This window comes from Perognathus longimembris, chromosome 2, assembly GCF_023159225.1.
Source record: "Perognathus longimembris pacificus isolate PPM17 chromosome 2, ASM2315922v1, whole genome shotgun sequence".
NCBI lineage: Eukaryota > Metazoa > Chordata > Mammalia > Rodentia > Heteromyidae > Perognathus > Perognathus longimembris.
In genome coordinates, this window is record NC_063162.1 from 21,841,428 (window position 1) to 21,865,399 (window position 23,972).

At 45.8% G+C, this 23,972-nt stretch overlaps 1 protein-coding gene across 4 annotated transcripts; it reads right to left on the reverse strand.

Annotated features, from left to right (window-relative positions):
* Window positions 1-408: 408 nt before the first annotated feature.
* Dpcd (deleted in primary ciliary dyskinesia homolog (mouse)) lies at window positions 409-23,964 on the reverse strand. Of its 4 annotated transcripts, XM_048338404.1 has the most exons (6): window positions 23,842-23,964; window positions 16,201-16,281; window positions 9,152-9,276; window positions 8,755-8,888; window positions 1,272-1,374; window positions 409-692 (listed from the first exon to the last, which is right to left on the reverse strand). In XM_048338404.1, exons 1-6 carry the CDS (start codon window positions 23,903-23,905, stop codon window positions 588-590), a joined length of 612 nt encoding a protein of 203 aa, XP_048194361.1. In that variant the 5' UTR covers window positions 23,906-23,964; the 3' UTR covers window positions 409-587. The 4 variants fall into 4 exon arrangements, with proteins under 4 accessions (XP_048194361.1, XP_048194362.1, XP_048194363.1 ...); XM_048338405.1 differs by lacking the exon at window positions 16,201-16,281 and having other exon boundaries at window positions 23,842-23,942; XM_048338406.1 differs by lacking the exon at window positions 9,152-9,276 and having other exon boundaries at window positions 8,755-8,929; window positions 23,842-23,939.
* Between the last annotated feature and the right edge of the window lie 8 nt (window positions 23,965-23,972).

Consider the following 23,972-nt stretch of genomic DNA (forward strand, 5'->3'; position numbering starts at 1 on the left):
TCCAAGCTGCTAGGGTGCTAAGCTTCTGTGGGTGATGCTTATTCACTTGCCCTTGGCAACACTGTAACCCTTATTCTGGCTTATTACAGTGCTTTAAAGTGCTCCATGCAGTTTCTAAAGTGCTTGTCTTTTTTTTACTTCCCCTAACCCACACCTACCTTAAGGAGTTTCTCCTTAGGCACCCACAAAAGCCCAGTAGCATAGGGCACCTCCACCCCAGATTTCCTGAGGATAGGTTGGTACCCTGCCTTGCTCTCTTCCTTTTAGGTAGAAGGTTTTGTGTTGAAGGTCCCCAGGATGGGAGAGAAAGCACCATACCAGCAGCCTCCTGAAGAAAGCCAGCAAGGCCCAGGCCCAGGCCCAGGGCCAGGTGAAACATACCCAGGTGAAACAAAAAAGCAGTCCATCTGCAATGACTTAGAATGACTTTACTCAGGAAGTGTGCCCACAAGCAGGGGCTAGGAGTGTCCCATGCCACTGTGATGTATTCTGCTTAGCTCCTAGGAGGCAGCTGCCCTGTTTCAGAAAGGCGCAAGCCTAGAGGTTTTACAACATCCTCCACACTAGAGGCACAAGTTCAGGGCCAGCTACTGGGTCTTACAGTCCCCTTCACTGCTGTGGGCAGTCTTTACCTTCTTCAGCTCCTTGTGTAGCTCTGATTCGGCCACCATGACCTCCTTTGGCTTCTGATACTGTGGACGGAACCAGGAAGAAGATATAATTCAGTACTCCCCCGCCCCCACCTCTTCCATGCACCCTAGAGTTCCTTCTTTTCCCGTATTACATATTGGGAAACTGGCTGAATGATTTACTTAGGTGATAGGGCAGGATAGGACCAGAACCCAAATCCTGGGATTCCTACCACTCGTCTGTCTTCTTTTTTCTTTTTTTGCCAGTCCTGGGGCTTGGACTCAGGGCCTGAGCACTGTCCCTGGCTTCTTTTTGCTCAAGGATAGCACTCTACCACTTGAGCCACAGCGCCATTTACGGCTGTTTTCTGTATATGTGGTGCTGAGGAACTGAACCTGGGGCTTCATGTATAGGAGGCAAGCACTCTTGCCACTAGGCCATATGCCCAGCCCTCCTCTCTTCTTGCAGCTTTGACTTGTGTAACTTGGCTCTTCCCTGACCCACCCTGTTCTTCCTCAGCAGACTGGGAGATTGTTCTCCAGCACGTACTCCAGGGGATGGGGATGTCTGGGAGATGTTGTGGATGGAGAAAGAAGAACCTCTCCCCAGGGCAGAGGCCAGGAAGTCTGTGTAAATCTTACAGAGATGATCAGGGTGCAGTTGGCATGAGCAAAGCTCAGCAAGGAATCATCCAGAGGTAGCTGGAATCTGTCTAAGTCAGGAATGGAGAACTTCTTGTAGTACCTGTGGGGATACCAAAGGGCTACTGGGGCACCCGGCAAGCTGACCCAGGTGACCCCAACAGTTGGTTGGCTGCTAGGCTCTTGGCCAACAAGCTTTTACGGAGTCCCACACTCACACTTTTCACATGGACAGAAACTAGTTAAAACAGCAGTGTTTTATTAAAATACCAATTTTAGAGCTCAGTGGCCCTGGAAAAAGAAGGCCAGCCTTTCAGCCAGTTTAACAGAAGGAAAGCAGAGCCAGGTATAATTCTGTGATACAGCAGGGGCACAAGGGCTCACACTGCAAGGCTGGGGATTCCCTAGGCAGGGAGACTTCCTGGAACACACAAAGAACTCAGGTAGCTTGGGCCTCCTCTGTACCTCAAGCCTCATTAAGGTCACTGGGAAATGAAATAGGTGCCTAAAGAGGGACAGGACAAAAAGACCTTTGTTTGGCCTTGCCCAAAGCTGGGGATGAGACTTCCTCCGAAGGCTGTATCTACCTTTTCCTTTCAAGGCTCTGTTAGTATGACTCTGCTTTCTAAGCTAGAGAAAAACACACCCACAAGGAAAAATATCCCTGGGAGAAGAAAGCATGTGATTTGTCACAGAAGCTGGGTTTCAGGCTCCAGACCCCCTTCACTGGCCTGGGGGACCCACCACTCCACTTTCACACACCTGCACTCGCTTCTTGTAATGTAGGGTTTTTTTTTGGAGGGGCGGGGGGTTCTCTTTAACTAAAAACCAGATAGTAATACCAAGCCCATAATATACATAACTGGATTTTTCAGCGAATCTGACCCTTTGCCAAGAGGGAACACAGGCTCAGAGGGGCAAAATGTCCTATATGTTTTCTCTGAAGTTGTCAGTGAGGTGTGAGGAAGGGTCAGAGCACACAAAGGAAGCCCCCTCTCTGCTCTAACAATAGGCCCATTTGGCATTGTCCTAGGTGGAAGTGTGGCCCGGGCCCTGGCCAGGGCCTGCCAGACCTGTCACTTGGGCAAAGCCATCACTTTCTGCTCCAGAGGTTGTGTGGGCTGCAAAGGGAAACGCCTCCGGCAGGTACAAACAAACTCAAGTGAGGGCCCTGGAGAGGATGGGCTTTTAATACTTCAGAGGGGCCTGGCCCTTGTGGTGACAGCTACCTCAAGTCCACTTCAAAAGCCCCTGATGCCCTGGGGACTCAGAGATGACATCAATGCAGTACTTCTGCCCCAGTCCTCCCAGCCCAAATCCCTAGGTTCAGCAGAGACTCTGGGGCCCCTCTCCTCCCAGGTTCCCCACTCCCCACCAAGGTGTTGGGACCCTAGGCAGGAAAAGAATGTTTACTTAAAGGCTGACAGTTCAAAAGGAGTGGGGGCTGGGAGAACCTAATGGCATCGCAAGTTGCTTTCTTTTCCAAAGCTCTGCCCCAGGGAAAGGCGATCCATCTGCCTGCAACCCAGAGGAATGCCTGCCACATCCTCTTCCTAGCCAGCCACTGAGGGCTCTTCCTGGGGCCCTTGGTCTAGCTAGCAAAGGTGGCAGACACTGATAATAGGGGGAGTCAAAGGTTAAACAGCAGAGATTAGGTGAACACAAAGGCTTGTTAGGAAGTGTTAACATCTTCCTGGCAAATATACACAAAAAGCAAAACCAGGAGAGGAACACTCCACCCACTCCCCTGGCTGGGCCAGTTCAGGAGGAGGGGGAAAAAAAAAATCTCAAGGCTTGGCCTCAAAGGCAACATCAGGATCTGAGAAAGAAAGCCTGAGGTGCCTGCTTGCTAGACTCCACATCCTCCACCTACCACCAGCCTAGGGAACCCCAGCATCAAAAAAAACAGAGGGTCAGCTTTGTTTGGACTCTATTGTGATGGATTTAGTTTATTGGGTGAGGTTAAACAACCTCTCCTTAGAGGCTTCTGACAGCGAAGGCTCAAAGGAGGCAAGGGGCAGCCAACCCACTCCTCAGCTCTATTCCCCCAGCCTAGGGGGTTACCACCACCACAATCTGCACTTGACTTTCTCACCGACACATGCACAAGGGAAGAACCTGTTTCCTGAAAAATTGGAATGCTCAATGTTAGTCCTTAATGATGTCCTAGGGCTTGAAATGGGTGTACTTTGTTGGTTTTTGTTTTTGAGAAAGGGTCTCACTAGGTAACCCAGGCTGGTCTCAAAACTCCCAATCCTCCAGCCTCAGCCTCCTCAGTACTGGGATTGTAAGCACCTCCATGTCCAGATGTGTGAGTTGGGAATCTAAAGATGAAGAAACAAAAACTTACCCTTGTCTACACAGGCACTGTTTTGGTTAATGCTAAAAGATAAACCTTACAGCAGAGTAATTCCCAGGCTTTTGCAGGTGTTCAAGGGAGGGAAGATCTGACTTTCTCCATCCTGTTAGTTGCAGCCACACATTGAAAGATGACTTTTTTTTCCTGATGCTGAAGATTGAAACCCAGGACCTCACACATGTTAAACACATGCTTTACCACTTAGCTACATCCCAGTTCTCAGTTGGCCTTGACCTCAATATCCTCCTGCCTTTCTTCCCAAATACTGGCATTATAGACATGGACCACATCCATCTGACCTTTCTTTTGTAATGCTTGTTTGGTGCAAAGTACTACTCTAGACACATTTAACCATCAAAATAACCTTCTCATGCTGCTACTTGCATTATACCTTTACAGAAGAAGAAACTGAGGCAAAGGAGAGATGATAGGTTGCCCCAGCCACAAAACTAGTACATGGAGAAGCCTTACTAAAAAGGAAGTTCCTCAAATCTCCTCACTTGTCCACTTCTGTGTTCTTGGTTTAGACTTCCTGCATCTGTCCATGTAGGGGCAGATACCAATGAGGGGAGGTTGGATCCCTAGGGTCTTACCACTCAGCAGCTCCCCGGGACACTATCTAACAAGCACTAGAGCCATGTTTTTTTGAATGGCCAAAGTCCTCAAAAGGCTCACACCTATAATCCTAGCTACTCAGGATGCTGAGCTCTGAGGATCAAGGTTCAAACAAGGGACATCTGCAAGATTTTTATCTCCAATTAACTACCAAAAAACCCAAGTTTTTCTGTGGCTCAAGTGTCAAAGTGCTAGTCTTGAGCAGAGAAAAAGCTCAAGGACAGCACCCAGGCCCTGAGCTCAAGCCCCGGTACTGGCATACACACAGAGACACAAAAGTGAATGCCTGCAAGGACTCCTGGCCCTGCCCCTCTGTGGTCCCAGGGCAGGCTGTTTAACTTCTGGGCCTCAGTTTCTCCAAATTCTCTTCTCTTATGGAAGGCAGTGGAAGGGCTGCTGTGGACAGTCATATGGGCCCCACCCTACAACTCTACCTTGCTTATCCAGAGAAGTTTCTAGCTTTGAGATCAGCAGGAGGAAAATCTTAATGCTCAAGCTCTGGGCAAACAAGTCACTTTTACCCCCATAGCCCTTGACAGAGTCACAGTGTACATATACATACTCAGGGCTCTCAGTTTAATAAAGGGAATCAATCCTGTGAAGTCCAACTATCCTAAACTTATCTAGCCACAGAATCCTTTTTTCTAGTGATTCCTATTAACACCTGCCATGGTGACAGTATCATCCATGTCAAAATCAGCCAAGCTCTTCAGATTCCATTTTCTAAAGAAACATTAAAGACCTGGGAATATGGCCTAGTAGTTGCCTCGAATAAATGAAACCCTGGGTTCGATTCCTCAGCACCACATATATAGAAAAAGCCAGAAGTGGCGCTGTGGCTCAAGTGGTTACAGTGCTAGCCTTGAGCAAAAAGAAGCCAGGGACAGTGCTCAGGCCCTGAGTTCAAGCCCCAGGACTGGCAAAAACAAAACAAAACAAAACAAAACAAAAACATTGAAGATCTGCTTTCAGCTGGCTATTTCATGGGATGAGTGTATCTACCTGATGTCACCAAACAATCTGTGAGGTAGCTATAAGCATGTTCCCAACATAGATGAGGAAATCCAAGTACTACAGATGATACATGGAGGAGGCCAGACTTAAGCCAACATCTCCCCACTCCCTTCTTCCTACATATTCTTTGTCAGAACCAGATGGTGCCACAACAGAATCCTGGAAAGTACATTCTTCCTTCCCTAATATCTGAGGACATATCACACTAGAATCAATTCCTTCAAGCAAAGTGGCCAACCCAGTTCTTCGGTGACAAGACCAGCTTGGAAAAAGCAACTTGGTTTGGCTTTGGTCAGGACCCTTCAGGTGAGGAAAAGTTGGTCATGGACCCTTCAGGTGAGGAAAAGTTGAAACCAGAGAAAAGTGCAACAGTACAGCAAACACTGCAGATATCTGAGTGTTGAGAGAGAAGGTACTTATCTCCTTTAGAGAGGTCAGTTCACCATGCTTACTTTCTTCATACAGTTATACAACCATTAATATATAACACCAAAATAAAAACATAGAGCCCAGTGCCAGTGGCTCATGCCTGTAATCCTAGCTACTCAAAAGGTTTACAAGTGGGCTGGGAATATGGCTGAGCGGTAGAGTGCTTGCCTTGCATGCACAAAGCCCTGCGTTTGATTCCACAGCCCCACATAGAAAAACCTCGAGTGGCGCTGTGACTCAAGAGGGTAGTGTGCTAGCCTTGAGCAAAAAGAAGCCAGGGATTATGCTCAGGCCCTGAGTCCAAACTGGGGGGGGGGGGGGGGGGGAGAAGAGGCTTAGAAGTAAAGTTTGAAGCCAGCTGAGGCAGTTAAATATAAAAGACTCCTATATCCAACCAACCAGCAAAAGGCCTGAACTGGAGTATGGCTCTAGTGGTAGGGTCAGCCATGAGTGAAAAAGCCAAGCAGGGTCTGGGAATGTGGCTGAGCAGTAGAGTGCTTGCCTAGCATGCATGAAGCCCTGGTCTATTCTGCAGCACCACATACATAGAAAAATCCGGAAGTGGCACTGTGAGTGGTAGAGTGCTAGCCTTGAGCAAAAGCAGCTCAGGGACAGTGCCCAGGCCCCTGAGTTCAAGCTCTAGGACTGAGGGGGGAAAAAAAAGCCAAGCAGGAACTCAAGGCTCTAAGTTCAAGTCCCAGTACCAACACAAGTGTATGCGTGTGCACACACACATACACACACAAAAGAATAAAAATATGGATCCTTCCCACCTCTGGATGATGTGGTAATCAGGAAACAAATTTTTTAAGGTATTCTGAAAAAGCTAACCACTGCCCAAAAGAATAGTAGTCAAAGGCAGAAGGTGAAAATGCCACCAGACTCAGGAAAGAGCTTCTCAAAGGTCTTGGTTGGCCTCTCAGGCTTACCTCTTAACAGAGGGACCTGCAGGGGCAGAAATAAGCCAGGCTGGGACACTAGAACAGAGATTGGCTCAGTGTAGGTTCCAATGTGGGTACTAAAATATTCCCTTTAGGGCTGGGGACATGGCCTAGTGGCAAGAGTGCTTGCCTTGTATACATGAAGCCCTGGGTTCGATTCCCCAGCACCACGTATACAGAAAATGGCCAGAAGTGGCACTGTGGCTCAAGTGATAGAGTGCTAGCCTTGGGGCACTAAGAGGTGCGGGGGCAGGGATAGCAAAAAGAAGCCAGGGACAGTGCTTAGGCCCTGAGTTTAAGCCCCAGGACTGGCAACAAAACAAAACAAAACAAAACAAAACAAACTCCCTTCATAGCTGGGTGCCAGTGGCTCATGCCTACCTACTCAGGAGGCTAAGATATGAGGTTCGTAGTTCAAAGCCAGCCTGGGGAAGCAAAGTCCCTGGGAGACTCGTATCTCCAATTAACCACTGAAAAGCTGAAGTGGTGCTATGGTTCAAGTGGTAGAGTGCTAGCCTTGGGGCACTAAGAGGTGCGGGGGCAGGGATAGCGCCCAGGCCTTGCGTTCAAGCCCCATAACCAACAAATAAATAGATTAAATATTCCTTTTCCCTCTGGAAAACTTTGTCCTCCAGGGCATCACTCCCATCTTGGCATTAAAAAGAAAAAGAAAAGACACCTCCCCCTCTCCCTTGGGTATGGGAACGGGCTTCTAGACATGGAGCCTCAGGCTAACAGCGCCACCTATGGCTGGTAGCATCCAGGAGATGGGGCCCAGAGGATCTGCCCGCAGATGAATTTTTTGGTGAGCTAGCTAGCCTTTCTTTTTTCAGTCCCTGGTAATCACATTTCTGCCTGATATCTGTATTCCACAGTGACCTCTGGGGGACAAACAGTAGGCAGCAGCCAGATCCACAAAGTGCTAAGCTGCAGATTCAAGTGCTATCAGAAGCACTTTTGTTCCCAGTTTGGACCCAGGGCCTCTTCCGCCAGGGAATGCTTGCTGAAGTATGGAGTTTGTTTTCCTACAGGCAATTTCTCTGTTGTCTGAAATTGCTAAATTCCACTTTAGGCACTGACTCCTGTTAATGATGAGAACAATAACAGGGATAAACTGCCTTTTATCTGAGGGCTTCAATGTGCTTTACAAACGCAAACTCTTATTATTATGACTTTATATTTATAGACAAGGCACACTGCAGGGGCTGCTGGTTGTATGTACAGCAATAACCCTGAAATTAATTCATTCATCTCCGCCCTTTTCCCTGTCCCCTAAACCCTGCCAAAGTGATGGGGTATGGGGGTCATGAAAGGAGGGCAGAACCCAGGGCTGCACTGAAGAGGCTAGGAGTGGCCCTGATTCCCTGTGAGCCTCATGGACCTGAGAAAAGAGGGGAGGGGGGACTAGAACACACAGACTGAGGAGGACAGGAACTGGGTCCTTCTGTCTCCTATCTCCAACCAATGGGCTTAGTACCCCATGAGACAGGCTGGGTAAGCTTCACAGCTGTGACTGGGTAACTTGGAAAAACCCATCTCAATGCCCCAATCTGGAGTTGACTTGATCTGTAATCCTTCTGGCCTAGGCTGAAATGGACTCATTTCTTCTCAGCCCCCACAAGCTGCCATTCCACTAGCAGACAGAAAAGAGTAGTTGAGTGGCCCTTCTGAAATAGACTGCAAAGACTTCCATAGCACCTGCCCACTTTCCTTTAGTCCAGGCAGGGATCAGAGTTACTGCTGCCCACCCAGTGCTGTAAAACCCCCTAACTCCCACCTCCAGTAGGTGTGCTTCCACGCCAGCTCTGACAGTGCTGTCAACAGGCCAAGAGGAAGCCACAGTCTCAATTCCCTTAGGACAGAATATCTGAGGTCAAAGTTAATGTCCACGTGATTCCCTCATGCCCTCATTCATTCTACCAAGTTGTGAAGCTGACTGCTTTATGCAAAGGACTGCAGCACGGAGGAAGCGCTTCCACTCTCAGGTGCCCCTGGGGTTTAGGTCAGCTGGCCTTCCTTGCTCACACTAGGGGAAGGAGGCGGCTCTGACTTCTGGGGTAAGGAGCAATCTAGAACCTGACCCCCCCCCACCATTCATGCACAAGCAGACTACAGTGCTACTCACTTTTTGTTGGTGGTTTTGACAATGATGCAGCGCTCCTTGGGGGCCACGCAGACACTATACACATCTTTCGGGTAGGGGAGATTGCGAATCCGCCACTGAAAACTCATCTTGGTATCCTTGCGCATGAAGATAGGCTGCAGAAGGCAACTCCAACTCATGACTGGTCCTGAGGAAGTTGTGGGAAGGGATGACTCCCACCCTCAAAGTTCCACCTCAGGCCAGATGGTGACCCTGAGCTCTTCTCCGAAACTCCCCTCTGAGGCTCACCCTTAAGGCATTCCAACAGAGTGTGGCCAGGTGGGCACTCTGGAGGAGGAAGGAACAAGTAATCCTCCCTGCCCTGAGAGGCCAGACATCTCTCCCAGCCCCCACAAGACACCAGGACAGATGGACATACATTGGCATTGCTTTCCTTGATAAGCTCGGGCCCCAGGCTTCCTGCTCCTGGAGGCGCTGGCTCTCCCACTTCAAGCTGCCACTGGCCCAAGGCTCCCAGGGTACTTTTCATACGCCACTTTCTCACTGGGGAGAGAAGCAAGCAATGGGATTATGGTGAAGAAAGGATCTCTGCTGTTTTCTGCTGAGGCTCCAGCATGCCATCAGGTCATTGAAATGGGATACAGAGCTTTGGTCTGTGCCCTGAGCCTGTTCATTTGCAGGAACCATACAACCTGTGAAATCCTCCTAGAGCATTTCAGTATCTGACAACCTGCAAAGCCCATCTCATGGATGTCCAGACAAAAGGAATCGAAAGGAAGCTTTCAGAGGAGTGAAGGGGAACCCAAAACCTCTAAGGTATGGCAGGAAACGATGATGGGTTGACAAATACAATTTCACATAATGGGAAAGTCTGGATTCCCAAAATGAAATTTAGATGCATTTTCCCCTCTAAAAATGTGTAAAAAATGAAGTATGAAAGCTGTTCAGCAGTTTTGTGTCATGATTTAGAAATTTGAAATATAAAATTCAAGCCAGGTGCCAGTGGCTCACATCTGTAATCCTAAACTACTCAAGAGGCTGAGATACAAGGATCACAGTTCAAAGCCAGCCCAGATAGGAAAGCCATGAAACTCTTATCTCCAATTAACCACCAGAAAACCAGAAGTGGTACTATGGCTCAAAGTGGTAGAGAATTAGCCTTGAGAGAAAAAGCTCAAAGACAGTGTCAAGCCCCATAACCAACCAGAAGAAGAAAGAAAGAAATATAAACTTCACTCATTTCAGGTATACTTGGCTTAAAAAAAATACCTGAAAAGATTATTTATATGAAATCATGGCCTAGAGGTATAGTTAAATAGCAGAGTTCTTGTCTAGCATGCATAAGACCAGGGATCAATCTCCAGCACTGACACAAAGAAAGCAAACAAATCTCAGGTGATATATATATATATATATATATATATATATATATATATATATATGTATATATACATACATATATATGTACATATATATTTGTTTATTTATCTTTTTGCCAGTCCTGGGGCTTGGACTTAGGGCCTGAGCACTGTCCCTGGCTTCTTTTTGCTCAAGGCTAGCACTCTGCCACTTGAGCCACAGCACCACTTCCAGCTTTTTTCCATATATGTGGTGCTGAGGAATCAAAAACAGGGCTTCATGCATGCTAGGCAAGCACTCTACCACTAAGCCACATTCCCATCCCCTAAAGATTGTATTTTAAATTCACTATTTATGGAACATCCAATGTTTTGTAAAATGGAAATCATTTGCATTTGCAACTTTATAATGCAAGTAACTAGTGGCTCATCCAAGGAATCCCCACAGGATTTTCCTCAGCGTGGCTCAGCCCTATCCAAATGACAGCTGTCATGCAGTCCATCAGGGCGGAGGACCTCTCGAGGCACCTTCAGTCCTTCCTGTCCTGATGCATCTGGAACCCCTGAAACTGACATCTTAGGGTATCCTTCAGCAAACACCAACCTTGCTGAAGACCACTAGCCTCCAGGAGCCATCTCAAGAAGCTGACCAGCTCAGGAAGTTCCTCATGTGCTATAGTGGGTGCTCCCAAGTGTGTCCTCATTTTAGGGGGGATGGGGTAGGCATGGTGGCTCCAGTGAGATATTCAGTGGCAGGCCAGCAGACCGTCTGCTTCTAGCCCTGAGCGCATGTGCCAACCCTGCACACCCTCACTGCTGTATGGAAAGCATACAAGCCAAGCACAAAGTGTGCAGTAAAATTAGAATTTTCCCTTGAATATGTGCTTTTATAAGGTCTGCTGCATTCTGCAGTGTGATTTTATTACATCTTAGGGCCAAAAATTCTCCTGAGAAACACATTTCCAAGTTTATAATGAAAATTAATAAGGAAGAGTAAAACTTGGAAATGTGCTTTATAGGCAACTTTCACCCCCACAAATACTTTCTTAAGCGAATGATCTGTGACCAGAAGTACATTCAAGTCTTTTTACTATAATACCTCACTTAACTAGAAGACAGTCTTCTGGGGGCCTGTCATAGTCACAAACTTAGAAGTGACAAATATCTCTGAGCAGCAGCTTACTGCAACAAGATCATGTACTCAGCTCCCGTACTGTAAGAACAGCTCTCTTCCCTGTTCCTCATCAATCCATACATAAAATGCTGTATGTACCGAGGATGTAGCTCAGTGGTAGAGCCCATATCTAGCATTGTGAGGCCCTGGTTAGATACCAGGTCCCACAGGGGAGAAAAAAAAAGTTATGTGTTCAATAAATAAGGCAGGAAATTACTGTTTCCCTGGGCATACTGACAATAGGATCCGGACCGTCCACATGGAAGGGCAGAACTACAAAAGCACTTGGGACCACTTAGTGCAAGGGCAAGCAAATACCCCTCATCCCATGTCACTGCTATAATTAAAGCACACATTTTAAGGGTGGAGTTCGTTTAGAAAATGTCTAGTCCAATGCCTATATCTTAAAATAAAAGACAGCATTTTCCTCCTGTGTTTTTGTCATTAACCATTACTAATACTTACTAGGGGACAGAAATTAATTTGCAAAAGCCACAGTTAAAATCCAGGTCTCTTTTGCCAAGTACTGGGCATGCCCAACACTTGGGAGGCAGAGGCAGGAGGATCACTGAGTTCAAGGCCAGACTGGCCTATACAGTAAGACTCTGTCTCAAAACAAACAAGCCAGAAGCTAGTAGCTCATGCCTGTCTGTAATCATAGCTAATCAGGAGGATAAAATCTGAGGATTGTGATTTGAAGCCAGCCAAGTCAAAAATGTCTGCGTGACTCTTACCTCCAATTAACCAGAAAAGGCCAGTATACAGGTATACCTTAAGTAGAGTGCCTTCAATGAAAAGGCTAGGGGAGAGTGTGAGGCCCTGAGTTCAAGTCCCAGTACTGATACCAAAAAAAGGAAAAGAAAAAATAGACAATAAAATTAAAGTATTCTAACCCCAAATCCAGTCAGTGAATCAGCGATAAAAGGCTAAACTATAATCTAAAGTAGCAATTAAGTATATATAATATTTAGAAAGGCTGGGCACCAACGGATGCCTGTAATCCTAGCTATTCAGGAGGCTGAAATCTGAGGATTGTGGTTCAATGCCAGCCTGGGCAGGAAAGTCCATGAGACTCTTATTTCTAACTAACCACCAGAAAAAATTGGAAGTGGCACTGTGGCTCAAGTGGTAGAGCACTAGCCTTGAGCTGAAGAGCTCGGGGACAGCGCCCAGGCCCAGAGTTCAAGACCAACAACAAAATCTGAAAGGTTTCTTTCAGTAGGCTGTCTCCTTTCAGCCTCTAAATGATAAGCTTTGGTTGTCAAAAAAAAAAAAAAAAGTAACTGAGGAATACCTAGCTAGTTGGGGCTAGAGAAGTGAGAGACCTCTGTAATCGTTGGCTGTGTGAAGCTGGTATGGCCAGGCACATTACCAATAGCCACCCCAGGATTTCCTACCCACTCTTCTACTCCAAGGAATGCTGGGCTCTCCACACTAAGGTTCCCAAGGACTCAGAACCCCCCTTGCTGCTGGCTTCCTCACTTCTCACCTTGAAAGCCACATGGGTCAAAGGAGACTGGCGCTCTTGGCTGCCTGGCTTTATGATCACTTTTAACCCCTTGGGAATTTAGTTCTTTGTTGGCAGCGGTCAGGCAATAATACCCAACTTGGGTGACCGTTCCTGACTTTTCCCATGCATGTGGGTAGGAGCGCACAAGTGCAAAGATACACTTTGTCTTGTCTTTCTTGTCCCTGTCTTTGTTCCTGTACTCAAGGACAGCTCCCGAGGCAACAGAAGACTGCTTCCACCTGCTGTCATTCTGATTTGATTAGATGGTAAATCCAAACTGGTGTATGTAAGGCAGCTCCCCAGGAGCCTGCCATCTCTCCCTGCCGGAGCCAGGGCCAGACCTTGGAAAGGAGACTTTCAACGACACTGTAAAGGGTCTGACTGGGAATATATGAAGGAAGCAGCGCCTGGGGGCTTTTTCCTAAGTCAGCAGGAAGCAAGCTGATGTCCCAGACTGTTGAAAGAGGCCCCATCTTTCAGGTGGGCTAGAAAGTAGAGGTCCTAAAGGCCTCTTTCCCCAAAGCTCTAAGGTCTGGCCCACTTCCAATGTGGATAATTACATTCCCCTTTCCTAAATACTCCCTGCAGCTTAAACTGGATGCAGGATTCTTCTTTTCTGCCCTAAAACACTGCAACATTGCTATGTGGCTATTAAACAGCTGCCGTGGCCCATCCCTGAGGAGGCTGAAGGGAATCGAGTGGGTCATTTATAAAGCCGCTCAAGTGCCTGGGGATGAAAGTGCTCAATATCCTCCAAATGCGGTCTGTGGTGGTTAGGCTGGCGGTCAAATACCAAAGCAGATTAAGCGGTAATCCGAATGTAATCGCTGGGGGATGGCCTGCCCTTCAGCCTCTGCCCCCCTGGACATGCTGTGTTCTTCTGGGGCCGGTTTGATGTTCCGATCATTGTTACAGGCCCTTCAGTTTTTTCCTCTATGAATACATACAGCATTCGTTGTGGGGGGTGGGAATGAATAGCCCCTCAGAGGGTAGAAAAAAGATGACACTAACATGCTTATTAACACTGACTGGAAAACTCTGTCCCAGACAGATGCACACCTATTATTAGCAATTCTTCCTCAGTAAATTACTTGGAGCTTTTCTAACACAAAACTAGTTTGATCAATTATCAAATTTGGATATTAGCTGGAAAAATGGAAACTTTTTGTATTTACTGCCACAAAACCCATGTCCTTATTTTACTTCATAATATGCACAGGCAAAAGCCACCTCCCCTCAGGTCCTTGGGATTCTTTATGCTCAAAAATTAACAGCCCAAAATTGAAAGAATTTCATTTTTTTAATTGTTACATGTATCTTGCTTAAATTTCTGTTCATTTATTTATATTCATCCAATTATATAAAGCAAATTTGGAGGAAAAAAATTAATAGCCCAGCACAGAGGCAAGCACCTGAGGTCTTAGCTTCTTGGGAAACTAAAGCAGAAGGGCTCCTTGGGCCCAGGACTTTGAAGGCAGCTTGAGCAACATAGCAAGACTCTGTTTCAAAAAAGAATTTATAATGAGCAATATTTTTGCAAGGACAGCTGGGGCGGGGTAGAGTGGGGTATTCCTTGTTGCCCATCAATCCCCACAAAGCGATCATTCTGAAGAAAGAAAAATTTAGTAAGAAATAAAGACGGTTGGGCTAGAGTATTCTCAACCCTCAACACTATATTCTTGTATGATAAAGCACAGGCTCTTAATAGGACAGAACTAAACGTTCAGATACAAATCAGCCGTGTAACTCTGAACAAGGTACCTAACTTCCTTGAGTTTCTGTTTATTCAATTACAAAATGGGGCAACAATACTGAAGGCTTTTTAATGGAGACAACTATATAAGATAATTCATGCCCAACATTTGGCATGGTGCCCAGTCAGAGAAGGGTGCTAATGTCATTGTTAGGTAAATTTTAGCCAACTGGTACTCCCTTACCAACATTGTCTTCCATTCCTGCTGTTAAAAAAATGGAGTTTGGAAGCCATGGTTTATCCTCTGCTACCACTGGAAGAAGTGACAGGTTAGTGTGGGATACTACTACAAATGCGAAAACCTGGACTTACTTTTCATATTAATTTCACATCCAAGCACAACAAAGAGGCTTGGTTTTGTGTGTGTGTGTGTGTGTGTGTGTGTGTGTGTGTGTGTGTGCGCGCACCCTGGCAGCTATAGCTGCTTTCTTTGCTCTGCGTGGAGAGGAGAGGAGACACCCAAGGCTGGGCCTAGGAGCTGCAACCCCACTAGCTGGGCTACGATGGTGGTTAGCCCACGTGACCTCTGCTTTCATAAGTTCTCCCCTGTTAGGCATTCCAAGGCTGTCACCCCCTGGGAACACTATAAATTACAAAGCATTGTGAGGATATTACTACTGTATTGGTTTCCACCAAATCAGTGTCATATGCTAAACACATCAAGATTTTTAATAGCACCAGACTAAACCAATTGGGACCAGAGCCCAAGCAGCTCATAATAAGAAGGGATCAACACTTCACTCTGCAACTGAACATGCGCAGGACACACATTTTGAGACTGGAGACTAAGAGAATGCAAACCAGTATAATCCATGTTGTCGGTTCTAGACATTTATGAGCTGTCAGAAAGAAGGAAAAAGAAATTCCCTCACCAATACTACCTGTCGATCAGGCCCAGGAAGAAATTAAAGTCAAGAATAATGGCAAGAAAATACCCAAGCCCAGAATTCCATCATTGAACTTAGCATTTCAGATGGAACTTAATAAAGAGACCAACTCCCACTGCTGACAGCCTTAGGCCCCAGGTCACTCAGCCAGTCACCCAGCTCTAGGAAGTCTGATGGCCACCATACCTGGGAACAGAGAATGGACAAATCAAAGAATTCCCAGAAATCTGAGCTGGAACCCCTATTCATGAGCCTTTTCTTCAAGGAAAAACCGGGAGGAATAAAAATGGCACTGCTGCAAAGTCACCATTTTTATTCCCTTTGATTCATTCACTTAAAATGAGGGTCTTATTTAAGTGTTGCCTTGGAGGCAAGATCAGAAGCCGCTGCCTGTGATGCTTGTTTGACTCAGCTGTGGCTTCAGAAAGCAAAGCAACAAAGTAAAAAGCCCGCAGTGAAAGCCAGCCCTTGCCCTACTCAGATACAAGGCCCACTTCAATACCACCTTCTCCAGGAAGGTTTTTTCCAACAGTCTCTACATCCCCACTCCCAGGTTAGAAGAATCACTCATCCCCTCATTTATCTGAGAGCCGGTCAAAAGGACTCCAACTCTACTTCCAGTGTCCAGACAATGCTCGGGGAACAATAATGTCCATGAACCTAAAGTCTCCTCTGGTTAGCACGTAGGTGCTGGGCTCCTCCCCCAAGCCTAAGACTAGGAACTTTCAACTGGGCTTAGATCAGCCCCTGCGTTTCTAGGTCCTCAATGGGAGCCTGTGACTTACCAAGTAGTTCACTTGTCTTCTCATCATATTCTTCAGCCATTTCCTTCCCGTCTGGGAACAAATAGTGCACCTTCCGTCTCCCTATGCACAAAGCAGAGAGCGCTTTACCTCAAAGTCCCTCCTCCCCCCACCTGCTTTCTTCCTTGCAGGTCAAGGAGCAGACCCAGAAAACACCAGCAGCCCTGGGAGAACTGAGAAACCCTGCCAATCCTCCACTGAACTCTTTGCCAATTATCACCCACCATTGCTTTAAAGCACCTCCTGGGGCTCGCTTCTTTTCTTTGAAAGGCCTTTGCTAGACTGTTTCCTCCACAACCCTATACTTCTTCCTAACTGTGGAACTCTTCCTCACCCTCCAAAATCCAGCTTGACTGTCACTTCCACTAGGAAGTCTTCCTTAACTACATCTTTAGCCACCTGGGCAGAAATAATCACTTCCTAATCTGCACCTCTCTTATTTGCATATCACAGTAGCAGACTTGCCAAATACCACCAAGGCACTTCAAAGCATCTGAAATAAGTAATATGCGTATCTTAGAAACAAGCTCCTGAAAACAAGCCTATGGTGCTCAGGATGTGGAGCTGAACTTCCCAACTGCAGCCTCCCTCCAGCTATGCTATCACTGTCTTCTTCCACTCATCCCTAAGCCATTCCTGTCACTGAACCACAGGATGGTATCCTCGTGCAGTCTCTTCCAGACATGCACGTTCACTATGACTTTGCATCTACTTATGTGATTCTTTGATAACTGCTATCTTTTATACTGGATAGAAAGGGTTTTACCCCTGGACCTGTTTTGTTTCCCTAAAACCATGAAGAGTACCTTGCAGATAATTGGGAGTTTAATCAAATACTGACTGAAAGAATAAACAAACACTGATGCATGCAGTGAAAAAAAAGAACTCAAGGGAATCACCTAGCCCAGTTTCTCTACCCATAAGGCACAGTCATGAACATTTGCTTAGGAGTGATTATGTAATTTCTTCTATTTACAGACCGGTAAGTAGGTAGAAGTGGATTCCTCAGACTAATAAAGGGGTGCTTACACACCGTGGACACATTCTACTACATGAGCTTCAAGAATAAGGGGACCAAGTAGTACAGCTCTTGCCTATGAAGTGTAGAGCCCAGGGTTTGCTTCAGTACCACCAAAAATAAAGAGTCATAACATAGCCAATCCCTGTCTAATTCACCCTTCTAAGGCAGTCCTCTTGAATCATTCCTAATTTGTATTTCAGTGAAACTTGTCCTCAAATTTGCATGGCCTTTCAGCAGACACTTGATTCTACCGCCCTTAATCATTTGGCGCCACAGGGGTCTGAGAGGTTCTCCTGTCAGGAGAGGGGTACAAGTTGTTGCTTGTGAAGAGCTGCAGGTGTCTGTCCTTACTATCTTGAGTCCAGGAAGGATGCAGCACTTACTAACAACCAGAAACTTTACAAATCTTACTGAATTTAATTTTCACAATAATCTGTCTCATTGCTTATACTTCACAGATGAGGAAAAAGGCTTAAAGATCATTCAATCTGCCCAAGCTTGTAAAGCTAGTAATAACAGATGGGGCTTAAATTCATCTGAGGCCAGAGTCCATTCTTTTTTTTTTTTTTGGCCAGTCCTGGGCCTTGGACTCAGGGCCTGAGCACTGTCCCTGGCTTCTTCCCGCTCAAGGCTAGCACTCTGCCACTTGAGCCACAGCGCCGCTTCTGGCCGTTTTCTGTATATGTGGTGCTGGGGAATCGAACCTAGGGCCTCATGTATCCGAGGCAGGCACTCTTGCCACTAGGCTATATCCCCAGCCCCAGAGTCCATTCTTGAAGCTCAAGCTCCAATAACTAAAGGAAGATAATTTGTATGGCTTTAAACATTCGTAAGAACTTGGCACTGGTGGTTCACACCTGTAATCCCAGCTGTTCAGGAGGCTGAGATCTGAGGATCGTGGTTCAAAGCCAGCCCAGGCAGGAAAGTCTGTGAGGCTTTCCAATCAACCATCAGAATTAACCATTAAGTTTCTAATTAACCATCAGAAAACTGGAAGTCGTGCTGCAGCTCAAAGGGAAGAGCACTAGCCTTGAGTGAAAGGAGTTCAGGGACAGCACTCAGGTCCTGAGTTCAAGCCCCATAATTGAAAAAAAAAATTTTTTTTTTGTAAGGTAGAACATTGTTCTAAGGGTTTACAGGACATGTTTCTAGTCAGTGATTACCATTTTATGCTTTATATCCTCCAGAGGCAAATCTACAGGTGGTTTTGACAAGGCATACCCACATGATTGTTAATGTATTCATTTTAGGTTTGGAAAAAAAAACAAAACAGGGCAAACAAACCAGGGGCTGGGAATGTGGCTTAGTGGTAGAGTGCTTGTCAGCATGCACGAAGCCTTGGGTTCGATTCCTCAGCACCACATACACAGAAAAAGCTGTAAGTAGCGGTGTGGCTCAAGAGGTAGAGTGCTAGCCTTGAGCAAAAAGCAGCCAGGGACAGTGCTCAGGCCCTGAGTCCAGGCCCCAGTGCTGGCAAAAACAAACAACAAAAAAAAACCTAACATGATTTTGTGATGCTCCTATCAAAGAACTTAACATAACCTTGGCTGATGAGCTATTTGTTTAAATATTGTCCTGTGACTAAAGGGAGTGAGCAAGTATTTATATGCTCATATTCAAAGCTCGTTATTCAATAGTCAACCCAAGTGTCCATCAACAAATGAATAATCAAAATTGGGGGGGGAGGGTATTGGTAAACAAACATACATAATGAGATATTATTCAACTTTATAAGAAGGAAATTCTGACACAATGCAGCATGGCTGAATTTTGAAGACATTATGCTATATGAACTAAGCCAGTCCCAAAAGTCAAATACTGAGGGCCTAGCATATTCAGAAGAATACAATTCAAAGCCACTCTGAACAAAAAAATATAGCAAGATTCTCATCTCAACAAAAAGTTGGGCATGGTGGTGTATACCTATGATACAACCACATAGATAGGAATAAGTATAATAATCATAACCTGAGGGAAAAAACTTCAAGAACCTATCTGGAAAAAAAAAATGAGTAAAGCAAAAAGGGCTGGTGGTGTGCCTCAAGTGATAAAGTGCTTCCTAGCAAGGGTGAAGCCTTTTACCCTAGTATCAACGTTTTTTTTTTCTAGATTAAATTCATAAGAAAAAGCCAGGTCGAGGATGTGGAAAAAGATGAGCCCTGGCTGGGGATATGGCCTAGTGGCAAGAGTGCTTGCCTCTTATACATGAAGCCCTGGGTTCAATTCCCCAGCATCATATATCCAGAAAATGGCCAGAAGTGGCTCTGTGGCTCAAGTGGCAGAGTGGCAGAGTGCCTTGAGCAAAAAGAAGCCAGGGACAGTGCTCAGGCCCTGAGTCCAAGGCCCAGGACTGGCTGAAAAAAAAAAAAAAAAAAAGAGGGGCCCTACTATGCTACTGGTGGGAATATAAACTAGTACAGCAACTCTGGAGCCTGGAGGTTCCTCAAAAAATTAAACATAGACATACCCTACGACCCAGCCATACCACTCCTAGACATCTACCCTAGGCAACAGGAACCAGGATACACCTGCACTTCCATGTTCATTGCTGCACCATTCACAATAGCCAAGATATGGAAACAACCCAGATGCCCCACTACAGAGGACTGCATCCAAAAAATGTGGTACCTATATACAATGGAATTCTACACTGCCATTAGAAAGAATAAAGTAATGGCATTCGCTGGGAAATGGATGGAGCTAGAACAAATCATGTGGAGTGAGACAAGCCAAGAACAGAGAGACAAAAGGCATATAGTCTCCTTGATATGTGGGTATTAGATTTAAAATGCAACAAGATATAATAAAGTAAACAGGTCTCAAGATGCCAAAAATACAGTGAGAACAAAAGAGGATAGCCTTGGGAGAAAAGCACCAAATAGTAAGACCCAAGCACCTCTTAGAACACCAAAGATAAGGAAACAAAGGAATTCTTCTGAAATTGTCCTATTATTTTTTGATGACTCTCTCTATTACCTACCTCATATACAGGGTATACACAAGCACATCTGAGGGAAGCTGGGAGGAGGGCACAAATGAGTGGAAAGGAGGTTAAAAAAAATACATATAGCAGAGGGGCCCATCAGCAACATGGGACATTGATGAAAGTGAACTAAGCAACTCAGGGGCAATGATGGGAAGGAGGGAATGAGAGAGAAAGAGGGAGCTGATGAAAGAAATGTACATATCACCTGAATTGGAAGAAATGGCTTTATTTTTAAAGTTCATAGAGTTTGTAAGCTGTGTAGAGTAGAAGGACTTTCATTATTATGAAGGTTAAAATGTGTACTGTGAAATATATGTAGTAACTTAAACTCAATTTAAAAAAATGCAATGTGAGAAAAGAAAGAAAAAGAAAAAGCCAGGCACCGTTGGCTCATGCCGGTAATCCTAGCTACTCAGGAGGCTGAGATCTGAGGATTACAGTTCAAAGCCAGCTTGGGCAAGAAAGTCTGTGAGACTCTTATCTCCAATTAATCACCAGAAAACCAAAAGTGCCACTGTGGCTCAAAGTGGCAGAGTGCTAGCCTTGAGCAAAAAAGCTGCCCAAGCCCTGAGTTCAAGACCCACACTAACCAAAAAAAAAAAAAATCCTAAGAGACAGAAAATAGAATGGTGGTTGCCAGAGGCTGGGGAGACATGAGAATGGTGTGTCAGTAATTAATGGGCCTAGAGTGTCAGTTGAAGAAGGTGAAAAGATTCTGGAGATGGATGGTGGTAATGACTGTAAACCAATGTGAATGTACTTAATTCTACTGAAGTACATAGCTGAAAATAGTAAAAATGAGATCTGCCAACCCAGATAGAAAAGTTTCAGAGACTCTTAGCTCCAATTAACCAGCAAAAGGCTGGAGGCACCAATGCCTCAAGCCAGTAACCCTAGTTATTTATTCAGGCAGCTAAAATCTGAGGATCAAGGTTCAAAGCCAGCTGGGGCAGAAAAGTCTATGAGATTTTTATCTCCAATTAACCACCAAAAATCCAAAAATGGAGTTGTGTCTCAAGTGGTAGAGTACTAGTCTTGAGCATAAATGCTCAGAAACAGCACCCAGGCCCCAAGTACAAGCCCTAGGACTAGCACAACAAACAAACAAGGCTAGATTAGAAGTATGAAGTGTGATCAAGTAGTAGAGAGACACTGTGAGCAAAAATGACAAACAGGAGGGGCTGGGAATGTGGCTTAGCAGTAGAGTGCTTGCCTAGCATGCATGAAGTCCTGGCTTCAATTCCTCAGCACCACATAAACAGAAAAAGCCAGAATGGTGCCATGGCTCAAGTGGTAGAGTGCTAGCCTTGAGAAAAAAAAATTGCCAGGGACAGTGCTCAGCCCCTGAGTCCCAAGCCCCAGGACTGGCAAAAAAAAAAAAAAAAAAAAAAGAAGGGGTTGGGGATATGGCCTAATGGCAAGAGTGCTTGCCTCGTATACATGAGGCCCTGGGTTCAATTCCCCAGCACCACATATACAGAAAATGGCCAGAAGTGGCGCTGTGGCTCAAGTGGCAGAGTGCTAGCCTTGAGCGGGAAGAAGCCAGGGACAGTGCTCAGGCCCTGAGTCCAAGGCCCAGGACTGGCCAAAAAAAAAAAATTTTTTTTATTAAAATATGGTATGTATTTTTTGTGTGTGTGGTTTGTGGGGCTTGAACTTGGGGGCCTGGGTGCTATCCCTGAGCTCTTTAGCTCAAGGCTAGTGCTCTACCACTTGAGCCACAGTGCCACTTCCAGTTTTCTGGTGGTTATTAGAGATTAGAGTGTCATGGACTTTCCTGCCTGGGCTGGCTTTGAACCATGATCCTCAGATCTAAGCCTCCTGAGTAGTTAGGATTACAGGCATAAACCTGGTATGTAATTTTTAGCCACAACAGAAACAAAATTCCTCTGTCCTATGAGATAATATCCAAAATCCTCTGAACAACATAAAGAAATCAAAGTATGCAGCAAATTATCTGCATTTTCCCTTCTTTTTCCACCACTTCCTCTTTTTTTTTTAAAAGGGATTTTTTTTTGTCCAGTCCTGGGCCTTGAACTCAGGGCCTGAGCACTGTCCCTGGCTTCTTTTTGCTCAAGGCTAGCACTCTGCCACTTGAGCCACAGCGCCACTTCTGGCCATTTTCTGTATATGTGGTGCTGGGGAATCGAAACCCAGGGCTTCATGTATACAAGGCAAGCACTCTTGCCACTAGGCCATATCCCCAGCCCCCCACCACTTCCTCTTATTGCTCCTTGAGAAAGGGGACCCTTTTATTCATTCTTGTATCCTACCATCTACTGACACAATGTAGGTGGTTTGTTACCACTAACTGGAGGAATACTTTCACACCATTGGTTTTGTTACCACTGGAGTAGCCAGACATATACTTTCACATCTCCATGCCTTTATCCTTTCCTCAAATAGCTTTTATTTTTTCTGTGTAGCAAACACTTACTAACTCCTTAGCATCTAGAAATATCACCTCTTCTATTGGGTCTTCCTTCAAAGAGACAGTCATTTCCATTTTCATGCTCTCATGCTTTTATACAAGAGTCCAAACTCATTGGACACATTCTATTATATATTTACATGTCTTTTTCTTGAATACTTTGAACTCTAGAGAAAACAAGTATTTTCTCAACTGTTCTAAAACAGAGCTTGGCACCTGGAAGCCTCCTTAAATGTTGTATTTAAGAACAAATGAGCAGCTAACTTTAATTTCCACAAACCCCAGGATTTCCTGCTGACCTCTACTCGTGGATATGATTCCCACAGTTTACTTTTAAAGCCTCAGAAATTCAGACCTAATTCACACTGGCTGCCAAGAGAGTCCAGGAAAGGATCTAGAAGCACAGGAGGCCTATACTGAACAATTCTAGTATGGAACAATGCTAGGATTGCATACCCCTGTGCTCACACTTCCAGAAGCAACCTTTGCCCCTTGTTCTATTTTCCATAAAGACAGCGAGTACATGTAGCGATTCACTTTACAAAAAACAAGGCTGGAAAGGACCTCAGAGATAATAGTGGTAGCCAACCCACTCATGTTACAATGAGGAAAACGAGACCCAAACAAGTAAAGGGAGTAACTGGAGAGTCCATGGTGAATTAATAGCAGAATGGGACTAGAACCCAGTTGTCCCATAACACCAGGCTGCCACGGGCAACAGAACTCCCAGATTAAGAACTCCCAGGTCAAGATTCAATTGTATCACTGAGACGCGGTATCTTTGCCAGAGGTGCCAATGAGAACCGAGTGGGGAAGAGGTGTGGTCTTCCCAAACTGGGCTACAAGTTAAGTCAGTAAGATGGGGTGGGAAATTAACCAGCCTCTCAGGACATCAATGAGAAGCAAATGTTATCACAAATGCGAGAGCAATATTTATTAGCAACAAAACTCAGAGCGGAGCGAGATAGTGTAGGGAACACAAGTGGGTGTCCAGAGACACCCCGTCAACTCTCTGGGCCTCAGTTTCCTCATCTGCAAAAGCAGAAGCTGGACTGGCTGATAGCTGAGGTCCTTCCAGCTCTGCTGACCTAGACTCGGAGGTTCTTCCCAGGGCCAGGGGGCCGGACCCTGGAGAGAAGGGACGGGGGAGCTCGCGCGGGGCTGGGAGGGGTGGCCCTCAATTACCGTCCTGCAGCAGCGCAGTCTTCTCCGCCGCCCGCAGACTCTCCAACCAGCCGGTCACCGCCATCTTCCTTCCACCCAACAGCGTGCCTGGCCGCTGCCATGGCAACGCCTCCGCCGAGGATCACTTCCGG